The 22,455-nt window shown below is 39.1% G+C and overlaps 4 protein-coding genes across 6 annotated transcripts; 2 read left to right on the top strand and 2 right to left on the bottom strand.

Annotated features, from left to right (window-relative positions):
• The first annotated feature begins 1,104 nt into the window (after positions 1-1,104).
• On the top strand, positions 1,105-6,603 carry narfl (nuclear prelamin A recognition factor-like). The gene is made up of 11 exons (XM_063471752.1): positions 1,105-1,180; positions 2,673-2,768; positions 2,854-2,997; positions 3,085-3,214; positions 3,301-3,435; positions 3,986-4,104; positions 4,201-4,330; positions 4,411-4,483; positions 4,606-4,743; positions 4,998-5,155; positions 5,525-6,603. The coding sequence occupies exons 1-11, from the start codon at positions 1,115-1,117 to the stop codon at positions 5,764-5,766; spliced, it is 1,431 nt and encodes a 476-aa protein (XP_063327822.1). The 5' UTR covers positions 1,105-1,114; the 3' UTR covers positions 5,767-6,603.
• Positions 6,604-6,607: 4 nt separating this feature from the next.
• Positions 6,608-12,148, bottom strand: LOC134626187 (hydroxyacylglutathione hydrolase-like protein). Its single transcript, XM_063471766.1, has 9 exons — positions 12,027-12,148; positions 11,650-11,791; positions 10,808-10,872; positions 10,598-10,715; positions 10,357-10,465; positions 9,982-10,085; positions 9,604-9,705; positions 9,192-9,271; positions 6,608-7,594 (listed from the first exon to the last, which is right to left on the bottom strand). Exons 2-9 carry the CDS (start codon positions 11,752-11,754, stop codon positions 7,444-7,446), a joined length of 834 nt encoding a protein of 277 aa, XP_063327836.1. The 5' UTR covers positions 11,755-11,791; positions 12,027-12,148; the 3' UTR covers positions 6,608-7,443.
• Positions 12,149-13,590: 1,442 nt separating this feature from the next.
• LOC134626184 (hydroxyacylglutathione hydrolase, mitochondrial-like) lies at positions 13,591-20,225 on the bottom strand. Of its 3 annotated transcripts, none has more exons than XM_063471760.1 (9): positions 20,082-20,225; positions 19,440-19,624; positions 17,238-17,302; positions 16,255-16,372; positions 16,063-16,171; positions 15,851-15,954; positions 15,613-15,714; positions 15,443-15,522; positions 13,591-14,514 (listed from the first exon to the last, which is right to left on the bottom strand). In XM_063471760.1, the coding sequence occupies exons 1-9, from the start codon at positions 20,146-20,148 to the stop codon at positions 14,415-14,417; spliced, it is 930 nt and encodes a 309-aa protein (XP_063327830.1). In that variant the 5' UTR covers positions 20,149-20,225; the 3' UTR covers positions 13,591-14,414. The 3 variants fall into 3 exon arrangements, with proteins under 3 accessions (XP_063327830.1, XP_063327831.1, XP_063327833.1); XM_063471761.1 differs by lacking the exon at positions 20,082-20,225 and adding an exon at positions 19,709-19,923; XM_063471763.1 differs by lacking the exon at positions 20,082-20,225 and adding an exon at positions 19,782-19,923.
• Positions 20,226-20,401: 176 nt separating this feature from the next.
• fahd1 (fumarylacetoacetate hydrolase domain containing 1) lies at positions 20,402-21,669 on the top strand. Its single transcript, XM_063471768.1, has one exon. It carries the CDS (start codon positions 20,546-20,548, stop codon positions 21,206-21,208), a length of 663 nt encoding a protein of 220 aa, XP_063327838.1. The 5' UTR covers positions 20,402-20,545; the 3' UTR covers positions 21,209-21,669.
• Positions 21,670-22,455: the final 786 nt, after the last annotated feature.

Raw genomic sequence — 22,455 nt, 5'->3', positions numbered from 1 at the left:
CCAGAAACTGGTGGCCATAATACATGTGAAGAGTGCTCCTTTACACCCACACTCCTAAACGAGTTAATCCCAAATGAGTTAAACTTAAAGGAGTGAGGAAAACAACTGTTTCTCTTATGCTCCAGTTGGTATTTTTCCTGGTATGGTTAGAGTTAACTGCTGAGTGAAAGGTAACTTTAAATCACTTCTAAGTTGTAATACTTATCTTCTTCTTTTTTTTTTAAATGCCAGAGCTAAATCGACATTTTAAATCATCCTCTCAAAATTTCAGATTATTATGTCAGAATGTCAGTTTACTGAGTATCTTGAAAATTTATGATACATAACATATGGACAGGAAACAAAAATCTTCAGCAGAAACATGTTCCCACTGCTGAAGAAAACAGTTTTTTGCTATTTGTAAGTCAAACTTTAGATATATTGAAATTTAGAAATTTCATAAATTAAGATACTTAGTAAGTGGAAATATGTAACTTGAAAGTTTGAGATAATAACTCAAAATTTCGACCCAGCTCTGCCTGACTTTTTTTTTTTTTTTTTTACAGTGGCAGAAATAAACTTCCATATCCATGTAACAAGTGCGTAGTCTAGGTTCATGCTGGCTGTAGTTGCTCACATCGGTCCTTGATAATGGCCCATGGCATTGCACTTTATGCAAGGGAGACTTCTTCAAGAGGTCTAATTTTATGAACTTACATTTGTGCTGATTTAAATGGAGAAGGAACAAACTCTTGTCCCTGCTTCACATCTCCTGTTTCAATGCTTCATTGCCTTATGTTATAGTCATTTAATATTTACACAGAGACCTTTATGAGTCATGAGTGGCAACACTAAGCAGTACAAAAATAAGACTTTGGCAAACGTACTGGTGATCTTTCACCCTTAAATGACCTTGCAGTGGGGGGTCATTTAAGGGTCAAGTGGTTTTACACTTTAAAGAAAACATTCGTAGAAAAAGATAATTGTGGGTATCAGTGTTTTGGCTTCATAAAACAATATAACTTATGTATTTATTGACATAGGTATACACTTGACATTTCTAAGGTTTGTGTCCGTGTTTCTCCCTGCTATTCGCGACATATGAGTAAACAACAAACACTTTACGGCAGTAAATATGGCTTCTCATTTCAGCGGTGTGCTACAGCTGACAGACCTCGATGATTTTATAACTCCTTCTCAGGCAAGTTTTGTAACAGTCGTGTAAAATCTTATAATATCATATGTACTTTTGTGGGACATCGCTAACGAGTGATTAGCTTCACTTGTATGTATAAAAATAATACTAATTGAAGAAAACCTACCCAAGTGGCTAGCATATTTAACCGTAACTGTTCTTATCTGTTGTGAGTGGACGTGGAGTCGTTTTCGAACAAAGTTCGCCATATTACGATATTTATTAATTGGAGTAAGTTTGTCTCAGTTTGTAATATCCGTGAACTTTAAAGTGATGAGACGGATGTTGCGCAGTTAGCTTGCTGCTAGTTGTAGCGATCATGATGTAAGTATGAGGAACTGCTGGAAACAAGGCTTTGCTTGTTTAAGTCTTTTAAAAAGGGCTTATGGCGCTCGCTAGCAATGCTTTTGTGTTTTATGTCCTATCATATCCTTTTTCCTGTGTTGTTTTAGTTTTCTTTGGTGCCTCTGGGCGTTGTCATAAATTGTTTTCTATTGTACATGAATGGAAAGGCGGTTGATCGAGATGACATACCTGTGGAGGAATGAAATGCCTAGTGAACCTTTTAACCAGATTAAGATGATGAGCCACACCATGAAGATATGAGAGAAAAGGTGTGGAAGTTAGGTTAAGAAGACCTAAGGTGAAGGTGACCAATCAGTGAGCAGCAGTATGTGTTTCAATATGTTGCTCCGAGAAGAAGCAATGTTTGCTTTGAGAGTGTTGATAGAGAAAGTCTGAAGGTGTTGCACTGTGTCTTTGTGGAACCAGAGAAAGCATATGTTAGGGTACCAAGAGAAGAATTGTGGAAGACAGCATGAGGAAGTGAGCATGGCAGCAAAGTATGTGAGTGTGGAGTAGGGCGTGTGAGAGATGGGTTCAAGATTGTGGTGGGATTACATCAGGGACCAGCTCGGAGACCCTTCTTGATTGCAGTGGTGTTTTACAGACTGACAGATGAACTCAGGCAAGCGTCTCCATGGTCTGTGGTTTTTGCAGACAACATTGTGATCTGTAGTGAGAGTATGGAGCAGGTGAAAGAGAGTCTGTAGAGAAGGTGGCAGAGTTGAAGATGCTCACATTTTTTATTAGTAGTGACCCAGATGGACAAGATTAGACATGAGTACATCAGAGGGACAGCTCAAGTTGAGGTTTTGGAGAGAATGTTAGAGAGGAACGGCTGAGTTGGTTTGGACATGTGCAGAGGAGGGATAGTTGATATATTGGATAAAGAATGCAGAATATGGAGCTGCCAGGAAGGAGGGAAAGAGGTAGACCTTAGTGAGATTCATGGATGTAGTGAAAAAGGACATGCAGAGAGTTGGTGTGACAGGAGGGGATGCTAGGGCCAGGGCTAGGTGGTGGAAGATGATCCACCGTGGCAAACCCCGAAATTGAGAACAATAAAAGAATTAAAAGAACATTGTATATGGATTTAACGTTTAAAAAATCACTAATTTCTTTTAAAAATTTGCTTATGTTGACTTTTTTTCTGCAGGAATGTGTTAAGCCTGTCAAAGTAGAGAAGAAACAAGGTAAATCTGTGGCCAAAATACAGATAGAAGATGATGGCAGTTATGTACAAGTCAACAAGGTGGGTTTAAAGGCTTGAGTTTGAGTTGTTGAATTTTAGGTATTGCACCGCCCCATATTTTGATTTCATCAAATGTGTTTTTTAGGATGGTGGGAAGCAGAAGTTGGAGAAAGCAAAGATCACACTGAACGACTGTTTGGCCTGCAGTGGCTGTATCACCTCAGCTGAGAGTGTCCTCATCACACAGCAAAGCCATGAAGAGCTCTTCAAAGTGCTCCGTAGGAACAAGGTAGAGTTACGTCGTCTGAATGCTACTTACATGAGACTAATCATTTAGCCTGACATCATTTTCACCTGTGAATCATCTCAACTTCAGGCCAATGAGACAGAGCAAAAGATTGTGGTGGTGTCAGTGTCACCACAGGCCAGAGCCTCCCTGGCAGCACATTATAACCTGAGCAGTAGTGAGGCAGGCAGGAGGCTTACCTCGTTCTTCAAAGGCCTTGGTGAGTGTAAATATGCATTCAAACAATGGGCTTATTTAGGTTGACATAGTCACCTCTGAAAATTGTTGTTGTTACTGTTGTTGCAGGAGTTCATCATGTGTTTGATACCAGCTTCAGTCGGACCTTTAGTCTGCTGGAAAGTCAGAGAGAGTTTGTGGAGCGTTTCCAAAGAAAGGAACAGGATAGTAAGGCCCTGCCCATGCTAACGTCAGCCTGTCCAGGTATTCCACCGGAAACACTCAGGAGCACAAAGTGAAATCAGTGATGTTGGAGGGTCCCGCCTTTTTCACATGTCATCCTTGTTTGTCTTTCATCGTTTACTGTCCTTGTGTAAAAAAAAAAAATGTTCCACTCTTACAAAGAAAGATAGAATGTTTAAAGATTTATTAGCTACTCGGTATATTTATTGATTTGATCAAAGGTTAAATTAACAGAAGTCAGTCCTCCAGTGTCAAATAATATCTAGTAATCCAGTATGTAGTTGGGCTAGTTAGTTAGTTAACAGTGGTGGGCCACATAACTGACATATAATACTGTGTAGAAGTCACACCCTTGGCCACCCTTCATTTCTTTATATTTTGCTAGAAAAATGGTGGAAATAGATGGAGTGATTTATTGAAATGTGCAAAATTAAACTGAAATAGAGTAGATAGAGTAGGTAAACAGAGTTTGTACAATTCTAACAAGCTTGAAAGTCAATAATTAGTCTGACCAACTTTATTCTTCAACCCAGCCTGGACTCTCTTAGGCAAGTGTGTGTCTTTTGTTCAGGGTGGATCTGTTATGCAGAGAAGACTCACGGGGAGTATATTCTTCCATATATTAGTACCACTCGCTCCCCCCAGCAGATGATGGGATCTTTGGTCAAAAGCTATTTTGCTGAACAACAGGTGAGCTTTGTATTTGTTGAGGAGTGGTGTAAATATACATAGTTCAAAAGTCTCAAAAAGAGAGGCTACTGAAATGTGTGTTCCATGTATTTTTAGGAGCTGAGTCCACAGCAGATCTACCATGTGGCAGTAATGCCTTGCTTTGACAAGAAACTTGAGGCTTCACGGTCAGACTTCTACCTGACCAACGCTGAGACCCGTGAAGTGGATTGTGTCATCACGTCTGGTACAGTGATTACTCCTATAGTGGCCTTTGTGCATATGGACTTGCATTATCCTCTGTCTTATTTTTCCTATCTATTAAAGGGGAGGTTCTGAAAATGCTGGAGGAGGAAAATGTGTCTCTTAATGATCTGGAGTCTGCTGCCCCAGATACAATGTACGTTCTTTTTCATTTTGCATTTTTTTTAAAATTTGATAATTTACTCTCATAAAGTAATTATACAATTCCACCTGCATAGCTAGAGTCATTCCCTATTCATTTATTTTTTTTTATCGCAGGTTCAGCAGTTTCTGTGGAGATGAGTTCCTGAGTCATGCTGGGAGTGGATCAGGAGGTTACCTGCATCACGTTTTTACATATGCTGCCAAGCACCTTTTCGGAGAGGAGGTGAAGAATCTTACCTACAAGACCCTCAGGTGAGCATGTCGCCTCTTCTTAAAGCAGCAGAAGCGCTTCACGGTGGTGTTATGTGTCCTGGAACAGCCAAGCTCGAAACCAAATATAAATGAGGACACATTCTGTGCTCATGATGCACATTCACAGTAGCTAGATCATCTCAAAGTAACACTACTCATGAGACTGATTATGCCACTCCACCATGTCAGGGTAATGTTCAGTTTTTGTTGATTTATATGATGCAAGAACCCGACACGATCACTCTTTGCCACAGGAATAAAGACTTCCAGGAGGTGAGTCTAGAGAAAGATGGCGTTGTACTGCTGTGCTTTGCCTCAGCCTACGGCTTCCGCAACATTCAGAACCTGGTGCAAAAACTCAAGAGGGGAAAGTCGCCTTACCACTTTGTTGAAGTTATGGCCTGCCCATCAGGTGAGGTGAAAAATGCAGATGTCCAACTTTCCAGATACCTTTTTTTTCATGTGAGCCATTGAACTTTTGACCTATTAGAATAGCAGGTTACCTACATAAGAGACTGAGTTGTTACCTCAGCACTACCATTTTTACATGCAAATTAGCCACGCTAAGCAATGTTTTAAAAATGGCATTGCTGCATACAAATGGACATGAAATTATAAAATGCAGCGTTTAGTCACATCTGTGAAGTGAATAGTACTACGTAAATCCATTACATTTGTCAGGCTGATAACCAACAAACAGAAAGTCCACAATAGTCACATCAGCTCGCCGTTTGTTATTTAATGTTAGCAGATATAATGTTTGTCTTTACCTCTTGTTCAGGATGCCTGAATGGCGGCGGGCAGGTGAAGCCCTCGACTGGTCAAAACCAAAAGGAGCTGCTCCAGAAAGTTGAGGATCTCTACAAAGCAGACCGCCCCCTGTTGCCAGAAGATGACGCTCACGTAGCTGAATTGTACCAGTACTGGCTCAGCAGTGTAGGAGATGAAAGAGCCAAAGAGCTGTTACACACACAATACCACACTGTGGAAAAAATGACCAGTGGTCTCACTATGAAGTGGTGATACATGTTTTTTGTTGTCCGACAGGGTGTTTCTGCAGAGTTTTATTTTGCACAAATTTTAGACAGGCTGTGTCTACAGATCGTCCAAATATATAATATTTGTTTGCTAATACCTCTTTGCAAAACACTTTTCTCACCTAAAAGCTTTATGCCAGAGGGGTATACAATGAAGGAAGTCCAACACAGTCAGGCTGTCTCTTCCTTAGCTGCCTTGACAAAACCTAAAACCCCAGTCAGCGATAATGGGAGGTGGTTATCAAGTTTCTCTGTTAAACCGGCATTTCTGCTTCAGGTTCTATGTACACTCACATTAAAAAAATGGGCATTTCACACATCACATGACTCCTCTTGCACACAAAATGATCCCTATGAGTGTCATCCAATTCTAATCAGAGATGATGCTTTACAGCTGGGCTTCATTTGTGATGTTAGTAAGATACGGCTTAACAACGTGCACATATGAAAGGTATTCCACCAGCAGAGGATCTGTATTGCATTTAAAGATGAAAATGTGCCATTTAACCTGCTTTTAAACCGAAACACTGAAGGTAACCCGTTCCCGAACAGGTTCAGTAAAAGTCATCCCAGTGATTTAGCCACTGGGCCACCTTTGTGCTACTGAAAAATTTGGTATAAGGTTGACACAGCCAACAAGCTCATATATTCTTATTAAATATGTGAAAACCCGTTAAAATGTAAGCTGAGGTAATATAAAGCAAAATGTATTCATTGATTTGATCGTTACATGTGTATACACATTTTGAAAATAAACATATTAATTAATTATAGCTGTGTGTTTTATAAGTTACTGAAAAAAGAACACTGTGTCCTGAATATGGATTGAGACTGATGTTTTATTAAATAATCTTTTGACTCTCATATACAGCTTTTAGGCTCTTGTGTATTGTGCATGTAATCTTTGGGATGAAAATCAGCAATTTACATTCATAGTGATGTACACTGCATGTATTTTTCTACCCTTGTAATACACTTTAACATATTCGATACCTGTCCTAAAATAGTGAGCACAAGGTAGAGTCTAAATGACAAACAAATTCACTTAAATTAAGGTAAATTAGATCTGAAGCTTTCACTTGCTAAATTAAGAGGACAAAGACACTGGAAAATATATATATATACACATATACATCATCTCTAAACTGACCAAAAAAGTTAAATGAGAGAACTGTAGCAATGTTACCAGACAGAAAAATGCCAAAAAGGTCTAAAAAAAAAAGTAAATATCAAAGCAATGAAAGTTTCAAATGCATACAAATAATAATGAACTGAAGGTTACATTTCTTCCCAAACCAGTTATTTGAATCAATAAATACACAAAACAATGTAATCTCGACAGTTTTACTGAAAATTGGTATTAACAGATGTTAACTGGTGCAATTAGTGTGTAATAGACTGGGAGACCGGCCTCTAAATTTGATTCTGAGGAATATTTAATGACAGCAGATTTATACTGCATTTTAAATGCAAAGATGGGGTTGCCACTTGATGGTTAACCGGCACTCAGGGGTGTATTGGTCAGACTTTGTTTTAAAGCAACAAAACAATGCACTCTACAGGTCTTGTGTCTCGCTGCATTCAGTTTTTCACCCTCATCCTCATTCTGTTAGCTCTGGTTAACTGATTTACATACTACTGCTGAGGCCTGTGAAAGTGGATTTCAAGGTCTGAGGAGCCCCCATTCCAGAGCCAGCATGGCGTGAGGAGGAAGTCTCTCCTTGGGCTTCTTGAATTTGTCCTTCTCTTTTCGCAGGACCCTCAGCACCTCTATGGGGTCAGTCTTCCCCGTGAACTTCTGCACTGCTTCCTCCCTGCGGAAAAAAAGATTTGAAAAGGAAGAAACACAACTGATGCACTACTACACTACACTATAGTACAAAATAAAAATATTTGAGAAAACTAAGAGCTTCCCTCTAGTTCAGTCCAGGTTTTAAAAACAGTTGACCACAAACTGATTCGAGCATAGTGAATAACACACGGTTACTGAGCCTTTCCTGTTTTTCAGTCGTACGTGAAGTATTGTGCAAGTCTTGAGTCACCCTTTTGCTTCCAAGGAATCAAACTATTTTGTAACGTTTTAAAGTGGTCTTGAGCAAAATAGTGTGAATCATTTTCAAAGGAATGTTTTTTTATTGTTATTATTTATTCAGCTACTTAACACTGACCTATGAATCATTCAAGCATAAACAACGAATCCAACTCAAGTGATGAACCGGTGTTGTGACAAATTAGCAAAGAACCCATTTTAAACAGTATCTTTAGGCACTTTGTTTCTAGCAGCCTGTAACAAAAACACATAATTTGTTACAGTTTCTTTAGTTGGATCTATGAAAAATACCAAAGATAATACAGTTGGACTGACACAAAATAGTAGCTTAAAAAACTACTCGCTGAAAGCTTGGTGTACAGTGTCCTTAAAAAAAAAGAAGAAAAAAAAGAGGAAACTGGACAAGCGGAAGACAAAAGAAGAAGTGGCACGCCTAAAAAAATATACATATTGATAGCAGATGAACACCATCTGAAAGTCATGCCATTAACAAATAGGAAAATCTGTTCAGCCTCAGGAAGTGGAAGGGTGGCTGTCAAGAAGCAATTTTTAAGGACAGGGAGGCAAAGCTGAGGTATGCCAAATTACACAAGAACTGCACTGAAGATCAGTGCAATGTGGAAACGACACTGTCAATGCAGTAAAAGCACACTTGGATAGAAAAACAAACAGTGAAACACTATTAGTCATGGAGTGGCCTCCCCAGAGGCTGGACCGCAACATTTTTGAAGCAGTGTGGGATCATCTGGACAGAAAACAGAACAAAAAGCAGCCATGATCCAAAAAAGAGCTTTGAAGCTAATTCAAGAAGTCTTGAGGACTTTTCCTGAAGACTACTTAAAGAAATGATGAGAAAGCTTCTCTAAGAGAGTTCAGGCTGTGTTAAAGAATAAAGGCAGTGATACTAAATATTAACTTTAAAGCTTGTTAGAATTGTACAGAATATGTTTTTGTCTTATATACTTTTATTTCCATGTATATGTTTGTAGCTGTTTCAATGAATCCCTCCACCCATTTCCCATTTTCTGAGCAAAATATAAACAAATAGGAGATGAATTGTGACTAGCAAATTTATCTAATCTGTTTGTGAGGGGTAGCCAATCAGAAGAAAGTTAGTTACAGTAGTAGGAGGCAGTTCCAAGAGCCAGTATAACATAAACAAGAGTTATTTTAAACTGTGAATGATGCAAAGCTGGTAAAGCACAGAGCTGGAAATGACCCCAAGGGTTTCCCTCAAAGGGATTTTTTGTTTCTGGAACAGGAAATAAAGGTTGATTATAGTGACTAACTTGATTTTAAAGAAATTGTGTTTCACCCGACCCATCACTCTATATATGCTATACATAAACATCCAGACTCACGAGACACGAAGAAAAGGGTTGTATTCGAATTCTTCCATCAGTGTAGATGGCACTGTGGGTTTGTCATCATCATCTCTTGCCTGCAGAGACAGCAAACACTTTAAGAAACCTGGTATAAACATATTTAAATGTATTTAAAGATTAAGGCTTGGACTATTCTCTGTGCAGAAAAAGCCTGTAATAGATTACTTATCTGTGCAAAAGACCACCATTGTTGTCCAAGATATTAAAAAAACAACAACAACAATGATCTAACTGCCTTTAACACACTGGAAATAGTCGTGGACCACCTACTGTGTAATCTGTATATATTTGAGCTCTTTTTAACAAACGGGAAAGTATCAGGAGACAGGCTAACACCAGAGAAAACTGCAAGCCTTATTCTTGTAGCAGCTTCCTGTATCATGCTCACCCTGGCCCAGCTCAGCATCTCCTTAACCTTTTCATTTTCTGGCTCCACCAGCATGGCAAACTTCAAGTTCTTTATGGTGTACTCGTGCCCACAGAACACCTTCTAAAAGACGAACAAAGCCTCATTTAAAGTAGGGATTAGCTCACATCACAGCTTCAGTATCTTTACTCATTCTGGGCTTTGTGCCATTTTTAAGACAGTTTGTACTATGAAGGGTGAAAAGAGAGCCAGTCCTCCCCTCAATTCACCGATTGTTGTGGAGTGATGATTCACTATAGTGACTCAGACTTATCTGAGGTCATGCTAGCTGTTGTTAACCCTGTACAGGTCGTACACACACGCATACGCAAACAGTTAGTATTTCTTATTTCCACTAACCGTGTCTTGAGGTAGGGAACCAAGCACCTGGGTGAGGTTGTGGTACATCTGCTCTGCTGTACCCTCAAGGAACCGTCCACATCCACCAATAAACAACGTATCCCCTAGCAACCCAAAGAAAGGACAAGGGGATGTCACAGGAGGCAGTGGTCAGTTTTGTCATCGCACACAACATGGACAACTTATAGTATTCATATCTCTAGCCACTCAGAATTCAGTTATTATTAAGATTATTTGCCTGAAGACACAACAGTTGCAACATGAAGTGAGTCATTTTTTTTGCCTTTACTGTACAGTCAGAGGCGGTATGGCGAAATCTACTAGTGTCTTGGATTTCAACTGGTGCACTGATTCTTTATGTGTACAGAAAAAGACCTGTGAACACAGCAGGGGCGTCAGTGCACTCATCCTCCCAAACAAAGTAGCACATGTGACCAGAGGTATGGCAGGGAGTAAACAGGCACCTCACATTGATGGAGCTAAACTGCAGATGAAGAAAAGGACAACGAGGCAAAAAAAAAAAAAATCAGAACTCGAAAAGACAACGGGTTTGTAAAATTTCAAAACACAGCTAAACGGCATCTTCATCGAGCTCCTGTAGGTGCTTTGTGGACACCTTCAGTTCCTGCGCATTTGTCACTTTATCCGTCAGACCCCCGATTCGATCGTCTCCCCCGTACACCCTCAGGCCAGGGACCTCCTTCACCAGAGCCTCATTCCCACGAGCGTGGTCCCTAGTAAGCAGAGACACCAAATTACTCCATTAGCCGCAATTTGACTGAGATGCTTTGCAGTGTTGTTACCTGACACGAAACGCTCCTCTTACCAGTGATGGTGTGTGGTGAGAACAGCTATCAAGGAGACGCCTTCTCGTTTCACTATTTCTAGCAGCTGTAGGGAAAAAAAATCATCCAGTCACTTTTAAAGCAAAACAGCCAAACAGACCTCAGGTGCAGCTTCTTTGTCCTATGATTGTTTTAGCTTCAGAAAAGTGTAATAGTAGGAGAATGTAAAAGGTGCATTAAATGATGAGGAAAGCAAACATTTATTGCAGCCCTAAAATTCTTCTTCTTTTGTTGGCTCATATTTAAACTGATCCACCTTCCCTTCCTCTGCCCCTTGCAGATTCACACCTGTCGCTCTCTCATTCACACACGTGTATTCTGTTTTGCTTCACTCTCACTACAAATCACAGTGTCTGCTGCAAACATGATAGTCCCCATAGACACTCCTGCCTGACCATCATCATAGCAAACACACCTCACCACTATCTCGCTGTCCTCATACAGGTCGTGCATCACCCTACTTCTCTGTCACTCCTCACTTCCTCATACTGACTTCCAGAGTGTGTCTCTTTGCACCCTATCATGCTTTCTCTGGAGACAGTGCAATTCCTTCTGACCTCTGTATACCTCTGACCTCTCCATAAACACTCTCAAAGCAAGTATGGTATCTGTAGTGCACTTTCTCTACAGTATCTATGAATATTGCTTATTGCTTTTTAAAATTTCCTTATTTTTAACAAACCAGTCTTCGATTTTTCACTGAATCAATTTTTAAACTGTTTCCTTGTTTTGTTAGATACATAGAAAAATCCAAAAAATAAGTTTAAGTCTTTTCTGAAGTATGACGCCATTTTTAAATCACAGGCACAGCAATGTCTCTCACCCGGTGTGGCACAGCCGGGTCCACAGCTATCGCCTGTTTGCTCTGCTCCTCTATCACCAGGTACATGTAGTTGTCTTCCAGGATGGAGATCACCTTTACCTTCATGGTACCCGCACACGCATGCGCACCACAGTGAGCGACGCTTCAAGAAGAGGTTTGATTAGTCAACATATGAATCATTTACTTGAACGCACCTGTCTTCTGCACCAGATGTTAAATACTTCGTCAAGCATAAACAGGTAGTCGATATAAGCATGCTGGCCGGTGTAAGCTGCGCCAGCCCGTAGACTACAGTGTCATGTAGCCGAGTACTTCCTGATGATGTCACATGACTCTAAAATCTAAAAATAGTTTAAAAAAAATCAGAGAAGAGCTACCTCTCTTTAAGTGTATCCGATCAGGTCGTTTATTGCGGCTGGACTGTGCCCATCCTCTTCAAATTATTAACTCACATTTCTGTCAGACGAAGAAGTTATCGCGACATCGTGGAATCAAAGGGTCAAAACCAAGACCTTTTAATCGAGCTGGAAACAGTCAACCGCCCTTAAATTTGTTACAAATATATAGGTATATGTGCGTGCGTGTGTGTGTCGTAGGGGCTTATTTATCAATGTTTTGTTTTGTTTTTCTTGATTCATGCTTCTCTGCCCCTGGCAATGTACAAGCCTTGGTTAAAAATAAAAACCAGTTAAATCATTAACATATAAAAATTCAAATAATTATTTACATTTTTACTTTGTTAAAGACTATAATTATTTTGTAATAGTAATTAACTATTAGTAAAGCATGAATAGGCATTTTCAGATATTATCTGACACTTTTTAGGATAGCTAATCATTATTTTTATATATGGTTTTATATAGAAGCAAACGTGAATGTGGTGCATTTATATAGCTCAAACTACTAAACCATGGATAAAGTATGGCTTTTTAATAGTCAATCCAACCTCTAGGGGCATAATATCAGCCTTGTACAATTTAATTTCCAATTTAAAATGTTCTTCAGTAGCTGCCATCAAATCTAAATGGGAACAGGACCTTAACTTTCATATCACGGAAGAACTGTGGGACTCTATCCTTGACCAAGTTCACAATATATCAATGTGTGCTCGACACACACTCATTCAATTTAAGATAGTTCATCAGGGGCACTTCTCCAGGGCTAAGTTGGTGCGCATATACCCAGAGGCAGACCTAACCTGTAGAAGGTGTGGGGGTGCCCCTGGTACATTACTTCATATGTACTGGTCCTGTCCTTCGTTGGCCAACTTTTGGACCTCTGTTTTCTATACAATGTCTGAAGTCCTGCTGCATAAAATTAAACCAGAGCCACTCTGTGCTATGTTTGGTGCGGGCCAGAACCTGAAGTTGCCCAACTCCAAACACAGAGTATTAAACTTTTCACTACTGCTGGCCAGATGAGCTATTTGGAGTGGAAAGACTCTTCTCCCCCCTCGTATGTGCAATGGGTAAAAGATATGTCCTGTATGGAGTTAGAAAAAAATAGATATACAGCTTGTGGGTGAAAAAACACATTTTATAAACTGTGGTTCCCTTTTCCGGACTTCTTTGAAAGGCCCACAACTATTGTTTCTGAGTAGCCCACAGATAAAGTATGGCTACATATCCATAATGTGCTTACACATATGTTTTTCCCCCTCAATTGCATTATTAGGACTGTGTGCTCCACATCAATCACCTACTAAATGAAACAAAATAATTATTTTTAAAAAATGCTACCGGACCTGCTTCTTAATACTTTCATCATATTTAGACATGAGAGAAGCTTAATTCCATGGTTTGCTAATAGACAAGATTTAGCAATTATAACCCAAAGCATCTCCCAAAATGTAAGTGGAAAATTTAGATAACACCAATAAAAGCATTTGCCAAAGGCAAACTTCTACTAATGTAATAATCCAATAATATGAGATGTATATGAGAATATAACAGTTTTAATGGCCTTATTCTGGATCAGGAATATATTTTGCTTATGACACAATTTAAATGCAAACTTTTGTGTGAACCTACTGAAACAAATGTGCTTTATTGCTTTTTCCAAATTGCTTCATGCAATAGTCCTTGAAAGATTTTACTTTACGAGCAAAATATGATTTGGGGTTTCTAACAATGCTGACACAACAGGTAGGCAAGGCTGAGCTCACAGATCACTTTGATTACTTATATGTAAAGGCAGCTATGCTGTATTTTGCACATAAACAACCAAACTAGCATCTTTTAAGCAAGCGTGAAAATAAATGACATGAAGAAACATTGATACAAATCTTTGTAGGCGAAGAAATGATTACCTATTATTAAACCAACTCACAGAAAGTGTCCACATATGCCAACATTTGTTACTCATGTGGCCCTCGTCTTGTTAAATGTTTAAACGCTGAGTGAAACAGTAGTTTGAACATCAATATATTAAAGCATAAGACTACATAACTTTTCTGATACATTTACAGAATAACTACATTTTTCTCATTTTAAAACATTCAAATAATGGCCATTTATTCCTTAAAACTGCCAACCCAAAAAACTTAAATATATCTAAAAGAATGACTTATTTATAGATTTATAGTCTAATATGTTATGCTGAACACTGTGATAGAAAAAAATGGACCTTGAGTTAAAGTCAATGCAATGGATGTGCCGTTTTTCAGTTGGTTTACAGATTAGTTGCAGGTATTTCTTTATGAGTATATAATTGACAGCTTGCAGTGTTGTAATCAGTTGAAATGCCAACTCTGGTGCACAGGGCTTTCACTCCTTGGGCACTCGGAAATTATCTTTTTCCTTCCGAAGACTTCTCATGGTTTCGATAGGGTCTGTCTGCTTCACATGCTCTTGAACGGACGGCTCTCTAAATTACACATTGGGGGGGAAAACAAATGTAGTCAGGCAGCACTCTCACTGTAGGTACCTCAAAACAAATTATAATCCTCTGTAATTACTACTACAGTGATGTGAAAAAGAAACATTTCACAGGGCCCTGTACTAAGTAAGCGCACCCCAGGTTCAGTAGCTTGTACAACCAGCTCTAGCAGCAATAAGTAATAACTTCCTGTATGACTCGCAGTCTCTCACATCATTGCAGAGGAATTTCGACATACTCTCCTCTACATGACGTTGCTTCAGTTCATTGATAGTTGTGGGCATTTGTTTATGCACAGCACTCTTAAGGTCCCACCACAGCATTTTAATCAGGATTAAGGTCTGGACTTTGACTGGGCCATTGCAACACCTCCACTCTTTTTGGTTTCAGCAATGCTGGTATAGATTTGCTGCTGTGCGTCGTCCTGTTGCATGATCCAATTTGGGCCAAGGTTTAAGTTCCAGACAGATAACCTCACATTTGATTCTAGAATACTTTTGGACAACATGTCCAAGGTCGTGTGGATCGAAACAAGCCCAAATCATCACCCCTATAACACCTCAAATATGTTGTGTTAGCGCTGTACATTATGGACAAACAACAGTCAGCATTACAGTCTGACTGTTAGATGAATGTGCCGGGACATCTACTCCTGGGAAGACTTGTATTACCTTAGTTATATTAACAGACCCCTAAATGCGCCAGACCAGCAAACTGCCAAAATGTCAGCTTTTCTAGAAGTTCACACTCGCTGATCATCAGTTAATCAAGTCCATTTCATTAGCAGCATCTGGCTACTACTTATTCCCTAAATTCCTATAGAAGTAGTATGGCTGTACTTAGTTTTTTACAGGACTGCATTAAGTCCTGTGAAAACTCTTTTTCACATGGCTGTTTTTAATGAAGTTATACATACTTTACTCTCATAAAGGGGTTAAATGTGAATTCATCTGCCAGAGTGGACGGAATAGTTGGTTCTCCGTTGCTGCACTTCTCCTACAGACAGATAAATACACAAAAATTGCAAAGTTGTTTTAATTAATTAAGGATAACTGATTTGAAGTGGTTACTGTATGAATCACGTACCTTTGCCCAGGCCAACTTCTTCTGAATTACTTCATTGTGCGGTTCCACGTGACGTGCAAATTTCAGATTGTTGACGGTGTACTCATGACCACAATAGACATGCTTAAACACAAACACACTAAAGTTAGTCACACACCTTAAACATACAGCAAAGTTAACTCATCAACTACTGAACAATTTAAGTCTTTCCTTTTCCATCCTAAAAATCTGTAAAATTAACGCCTATGTTTGCAGTTACCGTTTCAGGAGGAAGGCGCCCCAGAATTTCTATCAAGGCTTTGTGCATTTGCTCTGCTGTACCCTCAAAAAATTTCCCACAGCCAGCCACAAACAGAGTATCCCCTGCATGGGAAAAACAGGAGTTCTTAGGGCCTTTAAGTTCACACAAAACATGTCTTTATTTACACTCGCAGTTTATCTTATATAAATGTTTAACTTAAGTAACCACACCTGTAAAGACAGCAGGTGGTTCAGTGCTGTTTTCTTTGGTCACGTAGTAACAAATGTGACCAGTCGTGTGACAAGGAGTAGAAAGGCATTTAACATTGAGTGAGCCAACCTGAGGAGAGAAAAACATCAGTGAGCAATTGTTCATTTGAAGCTTATAGTTGGACCACAGAGCAGAGAGTTTGCTCGTCTCACTTTAAAAGTGTTGGAATGAGAAACTTTCTTTGTAATGGCATCAACTCTGTCATCCCCTCCATAGACCTTCAGACCTGGCATTAGTTTCAACATCTTCTCATTTCCACCGGCATGATCCCTAAAACAGAAAATTAGTGTGTTGGTATGACTCTTTTGTCCAATACAGGTTCAGCGGGTTCTTAGCATAAGAAGCCAAAGCAAACGTTTATCTATAAAGCGTGCATTTAGTGGGCAGTAGCGTTTAATTCCAGTAAATGGTATTCACAGCAAAACAATCAAAACAATTTGCCGATTTCTGGGAAACATAATGACAGGAAATGGGTGGGGTGATGACGTCTTAAGTAGTAGGAGCATATTCTGACTTCAGCATCTGATGTTTTGGGATCATGTTTGCACAGAAACACCTTTTAGGCCATCATTTCTTCTCTTGCAGGCTATTTGCACCATTACTATAGTAATGTAGTTCGTGGTCTATGTTGTCAGTCAGCACCCAGCTAAACACAATGTCTGCCACAAGCTTTTCCTAGAAGCACTTTGTTAGACTGGAGAATGCTGCTGCTAAATGCAGCATGTGACCAGGTAGTAAGATGTACATCAGCATGAGAAAATTAAAAGAAAGCAAATCAAAGCAAACAAAATCACTTGACTCCTACTGCAGCCCTGCATGAGAAACTGGTGGAGAAATATATAAGCATACCTTGTCCTAATAAAGACTTTACAAATTTTGAGTGAGTACAGTACAGTACAGTAGGTAGGTTACTTTGCACTCACAGCCTTCCACGATCAGAGTGGACCTAATACTTTGTTCACACAGCACGCTGGATGTTAACATGGTTATATTCATGGTAATGGTGATGAATATAAAATGTATCTTTTGCCTTAACACGTACAATAAGTAATTTTTTAGCTTATTTATTACGGAAAAAAAAATCTTGAAAAAAATAAATATATTCATCAATGTTATAAAATAAGCAGCAGCTTACCAGTGGTGATGGGTGGTTAGAACTGTGGTGAGTTTTACACCATGCTTTCGGACAGCTTCAACAACCTGTTGAAAGCACACACACACACACAAAAAAATTGCTCAGTAGAGCCATGCCAATGTAACTACTTAATTTATCAATAAATATCCAACAACAATTAGTTATTAAAGGTCTTAATCAAGAATGGGAGAGAAAAAGGTGTTTGTTACAGCTTTTTATATGGAGAATTCACAGATTTGGGCCCTACTACTAATTTAGTTGGTTTTAAATGTAGTAACGACCAAATACTTGATATTCTCTGTGTTAATATTACAAATACCTTTGACTTGATAATAGACTTTCAAACTAGGCGGATTCTTTATATAGTTGAAAGGAGGTTAGTCTTCTTCCAAACCAAGGACTACTGCGTAGTTAAAAAGTCATGTCTGTCCTTCACTACATATTATTATAGTGCCCAAACAAAGTTCCGGCAGATAAACAGTGCACATCATATCAAATTTCATGCTCTGTATTCTCTGGATAAAAAGGTTGGATGCATTTTCCTGCATCAGTTACAGTATTCTATCCATTACATAATTTTCCTCACATACACACTACTCTGCACCATTCTGCAAACTGTCTTGAAAGTAGACAACTCCCCCAACAAAAATAATAAAATAAAAATAGTAAAATAACAAAAAAATATATATATAAATAAATAATAAGAAATCAATCATGCTTGGATAGAATTATGTAGTTTTCAATAGTCTAGGGTTATGTTTTGACCTATACCCAACAACAACAACAACAACAATAATAATAATGATAATAATAATAATAATAATAATAATGATAATGATAATAATAACAACAACAACATATTTTTCTTAAGTCCACAATATCAACAGTAAAATGCAGAGCGGCTTTTTTGAGGTTTACAAGACTCGTTTTTAGTGAAAAAAAAATTATCTAATACATGAAAGCAGGAATTATGATTTAATTATATTCTACTCAAAGTGAAAATGGAAATGACCTCAAGTTTTGGGATTTATTATATAACAATGCAAAACTATTACAACTGTTAAACACCGCCCTTTGATATGTCATAATAAAATCCTTGTAACTGCAGTCTATAACAATATCTATAATAATTCAATAATGTGTGTATTCAGGGTAGTGGTAGGACACCTTGCATGTGTGGAACTTGCACAAGTGTTTCCCACACTCACCTAAATGCCAGTTCAGGTATCTTTATAATCTTGCTGAAAGGCAACGATCCTAATACTTCTAACCATTGCACCATCATGCTGAGTCATTTCAAATCCCATGTCTGTGTTAAGACACCATCCCTAAAGCCACTCACTGACATCTATATAACCTCTTGTGCACTGTTTGGAGATCCCTCCACCTCAAAGACCAGCTGGTACTGGTCTCTGTGGGAACCTGGGCAAATGTAGTGAGGACGTAGACCGTCTACGTGACAGTGTCAAGGTCCCCCTTGACGTCTGTCACCTCTGTCCCATAAAAAAAGAAGGAAAAAAAACCCCCACATAGGCACAACTTGCACACATTCGAGATTCCCTAAAACCACAATTTTCTTTGATTTGACCCACACTGGTAGATCTAAAAATCACATTTCATCACAAACAGCCTCAATTTACAAAAGATTGTAGCACCTGTACAACAGTATAAGACTTTGGATCATTTTAGGTATAGTCATAAAGTCAGTCAGAAACACAAAAACAAAACAAAAAAAGTGTCTAAACTATTTCACACACTTCCTCTCATTTAAATGGAGCAACTACTACAGTACTCCGTGTAGTAAATACTTAATCTAACTTGGTTATTCCTCACATACACACTAACCTCAGGTGAACTGGCAGCAGGTACAATTGCACCTTGAACGAACTGCAAACTGTCCTGTAACTAGACACTTCCTCAGATATCATATCATATAATAATTATAATAATAGTGATAATAGTAACAACAACAATAACAATAATAATAATACTTTCAGGCTAAAAATTAAAAAATAAATAAAAGAAAAAACAAAACAAAAAAACTATGTTGCTATCAAATATTTTTAAAAGGACACAATTTTGACCTGAATAGTGTGTAAAGGTTAACACAATCACTTGTAGGTAGACTTTCTGCATTGGTGTTAAAGTGTTGTCAACTGGTTTATATAACATTACTTAATATGATACAGTGACTGAACAGACCTTTATTGGCTCCACGGGGTCTACAATAGCTGCTTCTCTGGAGTCCACATCGATCAGTAGGTACATGTAGTTGTCAGACAGCGCAGGGAGCAGTTCAATCTTCATGTTTGCTTGCTCCACCAGATTAGATTTCCTGACCACGGTGTGAAGTAGGGCGGCTGCCTGGGCCTTGACTTCCACCGGAGCTTTATGAGGGGATAAAAGTCAATATTTAACACCGAGCCACATTAGACAGAAATCGGGACAGTTTAACTTCTAGTCCCCTGTACCTCTGTAACATATTCACGTACTCCTTGCCTTACATTCGTTTCATGCCACAAACGCGAGAAACTTAAGACACACCTCACCGCCCCGCTGGACAAGTGAACGCCACACGTTAACACGCTTCGCTGTTGGATTTTTTGTGGGCACACTAATTAATTACACCGATATGACTGTCATAGAGGATGTTATATAAGAGGAAGCAGGTATGAGCTCAGACAGGCCGGCTGTGCTCATGTGACAGCTCCCCCCATCTTAAGACGACAAAACATAAACATACAAACAAACGCCACCTACCTACCCACCTAACGGCAGCGAAGCGAGCGAAAAATACGCTAAACCTTCGCGGGCTGAAAATGAGAGAAAACCGTGTGGACGTACCGAATTTTAAGGCTGTCGCAGCTCCTAATAGAGTGCAGGCACTCCCTACTAGTGACTTGAATAACATAACAACAGTAGCTAAAGTCTTATCACGTTTGTGTAAACCAGAAAAGTTTGGTTTTGGTTCAGTTCCGCCTCCGCTCCCTTTGACCTTTGCCCCCCAAGGCTCCGCCAATCAAGTCTCGGGTAGATAGATCGGGAATGATCTGTTAAAACACGTGACTGTTTTACTTGTTTACGTAATTCTACACAAGAGTAGTTTAATAAAGTTAGTAAGTGTTTTTTTCTACACTTTAGTCCCGCTAATTATCTCAAATAAGATAGCATTGATTCGACTTTTGTGCCTGCGCATGTCCCTTCAGGCTTGCCGTAGGTTCCGGAGCGGTCAAACGGTGTCGGTCAAAGTTTAGTTACACTCGTGCTGACTGCTTCAAGGCAGCCGAAACTGCGCACGGTTCTCCACGATGACAGCACGGAATATTTCTCGGTTCTGGGAATGGGGGAGGAAGATCATTTGCGTTGGGAGAAACTATGCGGATCACGCCAAAGAGCTGAAAAACGCGATTCCTAAGGAGCCTGTCTTATTCCTGAAGCCTCCTACTGCATATGTAAGAGAGGGCTCGCCTATCTTGGTGCCCCTTTACACCAGTAATCTGCACCATGAAGTGGAGCTGGGGGTGGTGATCGGGAAAGGGGGCACGGCCATCCCGCAGTCCGCCGCTATGGAGCATGTTGCGGGTTATGCTCTGTGCTTGGACATGACAGCCCGAGACGTCCAGGACGAGTGCAAGTCCAAAGGTCTGCCCTGGACCATGGCCAAGGCTTTCAACACCTCCTGTCCGGTCAGCGAGTTCATCCCCAAAGAGCGCATCCCTGACCCGGGGAAGGTCAACCTGTGGCTGAAAGTAAATGATCAGCTTCGACAGAGCGGCTGCACGTCTCAGATGATCTTCTCCGTCCCGTATCTCATCAGCTACATCAGCGACTTCATCACCTTGGAGGAAGGGGATCTCATCCTGACCGGGACCCCTAAAGGAGTCTCCGCCGTGCAGGAGCACGATGAGCTGCAGGCTGGGATCGAGGACATTGTTACGATGAGCTTTAGAGTAGACAGACAAGACCATTAGCGGGAAAAGAGACTTAATTAAGGCAGAGGAGATAAAGACTCGTGAGGAGAAGATGCTTCAATCTTTTTTAAAATCTTTGCGCATCAGCAGATGGCAGTGCTGTGCCACCGAGACTGTATTTCTGATCAATTCTTGCTGCCTTGCCCAGCATTTTAGAAGGGCCGAAATACAACACACAGTTTCGTGACACCGTGTGAGCAAAATCAGGGCAACTATAATCTATTTTACTGTATTTTAGCCATGATATAAAAAACATATTCATCACACAGTGTCACTATCTCTTTCACCAGACTATGAAGTAATTTATAGTATTAAAATTAAAGGTGAAATGATGTAAAAAATAAATAAATAAAATAAAACAAAAAACAACTCAACTAAAATGAGCATTAGATCATTATATTTTTGTAATTTATTATTCTTTTTTAATCATCTGCTGTAAAAAAAAAATAAATAAATAAATAAAAGGACTGCAAAAACTTGAAAACAGCACCTTGTATTCTCCTTTTTGAGAAACTTCATATTTTTCAGAAAACAGTAAATAAGAAAGCTATTTCATAATAAAAACAAGTACTCCATCAAAAAACAACAACTTGCTATTGGTAATTTCTGACAGTTTATATCAGTATTCATCTTTTTATAAATGCATTAAAGTTCAAATAGTATTCTTAGCGCAGATGTGATTTATGTATAATCACATATGTTTTTATGTTTATGTTGAAAAAGTGTCTCTTCGTAATCTTGTACACCAGATATTTGAAACACACTCAAAATACTTAAAAACAATTACTTCAAAATGTTGATATAAAAGTTGATTTTTTTCCACAATAATTAGTGGCATTGCTTTTGTTCCCAGTGGGTTATATAGTAAAATCTTAAATTACAGTAATAACAGTAAGGTACAGTTAAAGTTAAGAAAATATTCCTTACATTATAGTGTAGATGTAAACGGTATGAAAGACCATGAGTTTTACAACAAAAAAAAAAATCCTTATGGTTCATTTAAATATTAAAGTTTTAATATATGTAAGGAATTATTAAAATTTAGAGAAGCTTATGGGTTGAAAAGGTGTGTTGTCCTCAGAAGAATTCAGTTTGAAAAACCTGTTTGATTAGCACGGGATCAGTTCCATAGTGTAGCAGTTTACACATTTACCCAACGAGTGAAAAATCCTTCTACAATCCCAAGAGAAGAGACAAATCCCTTTGGGGTTGCATCAGGAAAGGCATCCGGAGTTAAAAAAAAAAAT

Source organism: Pelmatolapia mariae, linkage group LG4 (assembly GCF_036321145.2).
Source record: "Pelmatolapia mariae isolate MD_Pm_ZW linkage group LG4, Pm_UMD_F_2, whole genome shotgun sequence".
Taxonomy (NCBI): Eukaryota; Metazoa; Chordata; class Actinopteri; order Cichliformes; family Cichlidae; genus Pelmatolapia; species Pelmatolapia mariae.
This window is presented reverse-complemented; position numbering and strand designations above follow the sequence as displayed.

Excerpts from the sequence above, each read along its gene's own strand:
- narfl (XM_063471752.1), top strand. The coding sequence starts at position 1,115 with ATGGCTTCTCATTTCAGCGGTGTGCTACAGCTGACAGACCTCGATGAT. Across the intron at positions 4,331-4,410 it reads GGATTGTGTCATCACGTCTG|GGGAGGTTCTGAAAATGCTG; the intron begins GTACAGTGATTA and ends TATCTATTAAAG. Across the intron at positions 4,484-4,605 it reads TCTGCTGCCCCAGATACAAT|GTTCAGCAGTTTCTGTGGAG; the intron begins GTACGTTCTTTT and ends TTTTTATCGCAG.
- LOC134626187 (XM_063471766.1), bottom strand. The coding sequence starts at position 11,754 with ATGAAGGTAAAGGTGATCTCCATCCTGGAAGACAACTACATGTACCTG. Across the intron at positions 10,716-10,807 it reads CTCACCACACACCATCACTG|GGACCACGCTCGTGGGAATG; the intron begins GTAAGAGGAGCG and ends TCTGCTTACTAG. Across the intron at positions 10,086-10,356 it reads CGCCCCTGCTGTGTTCACAG|GGGATACGTTGTTTATTGGT; the intron begins GTCTTTTTCTGT and ends TTGGGTTGCTAG.
- LOC134626184 (XM_063471760.1), bottom strand. The coding sequence starts at position 20,148 with ATGTTATTCAAGTCACTAGTAGGGAGTGCCTGCACTCTATTAGGAGCT. Across the intron at positions 16,373-17,237 it reads CTAACCACCCATCACCACTG|GGATCATGCCGGTGGAAATG; the intron begins GTAAGCTGCTGC and ends TTTCTGTTTTAG. Across the intron at positions 15,715-15,850 it reads GGCGCCTTCCTCCTGAAACG|CATGTCTATTGTGGTCATGA; the intron begins GTAACTGCAAAC and ends TTTGTGTTTAAG.
- fahd1 (XM_063471768.1), top strand. The coding sequence starts at position 20,546 with ATGACAGCACGGAATATTTCTCGGTTCTGGGAATGGGGGAGGAAGATC.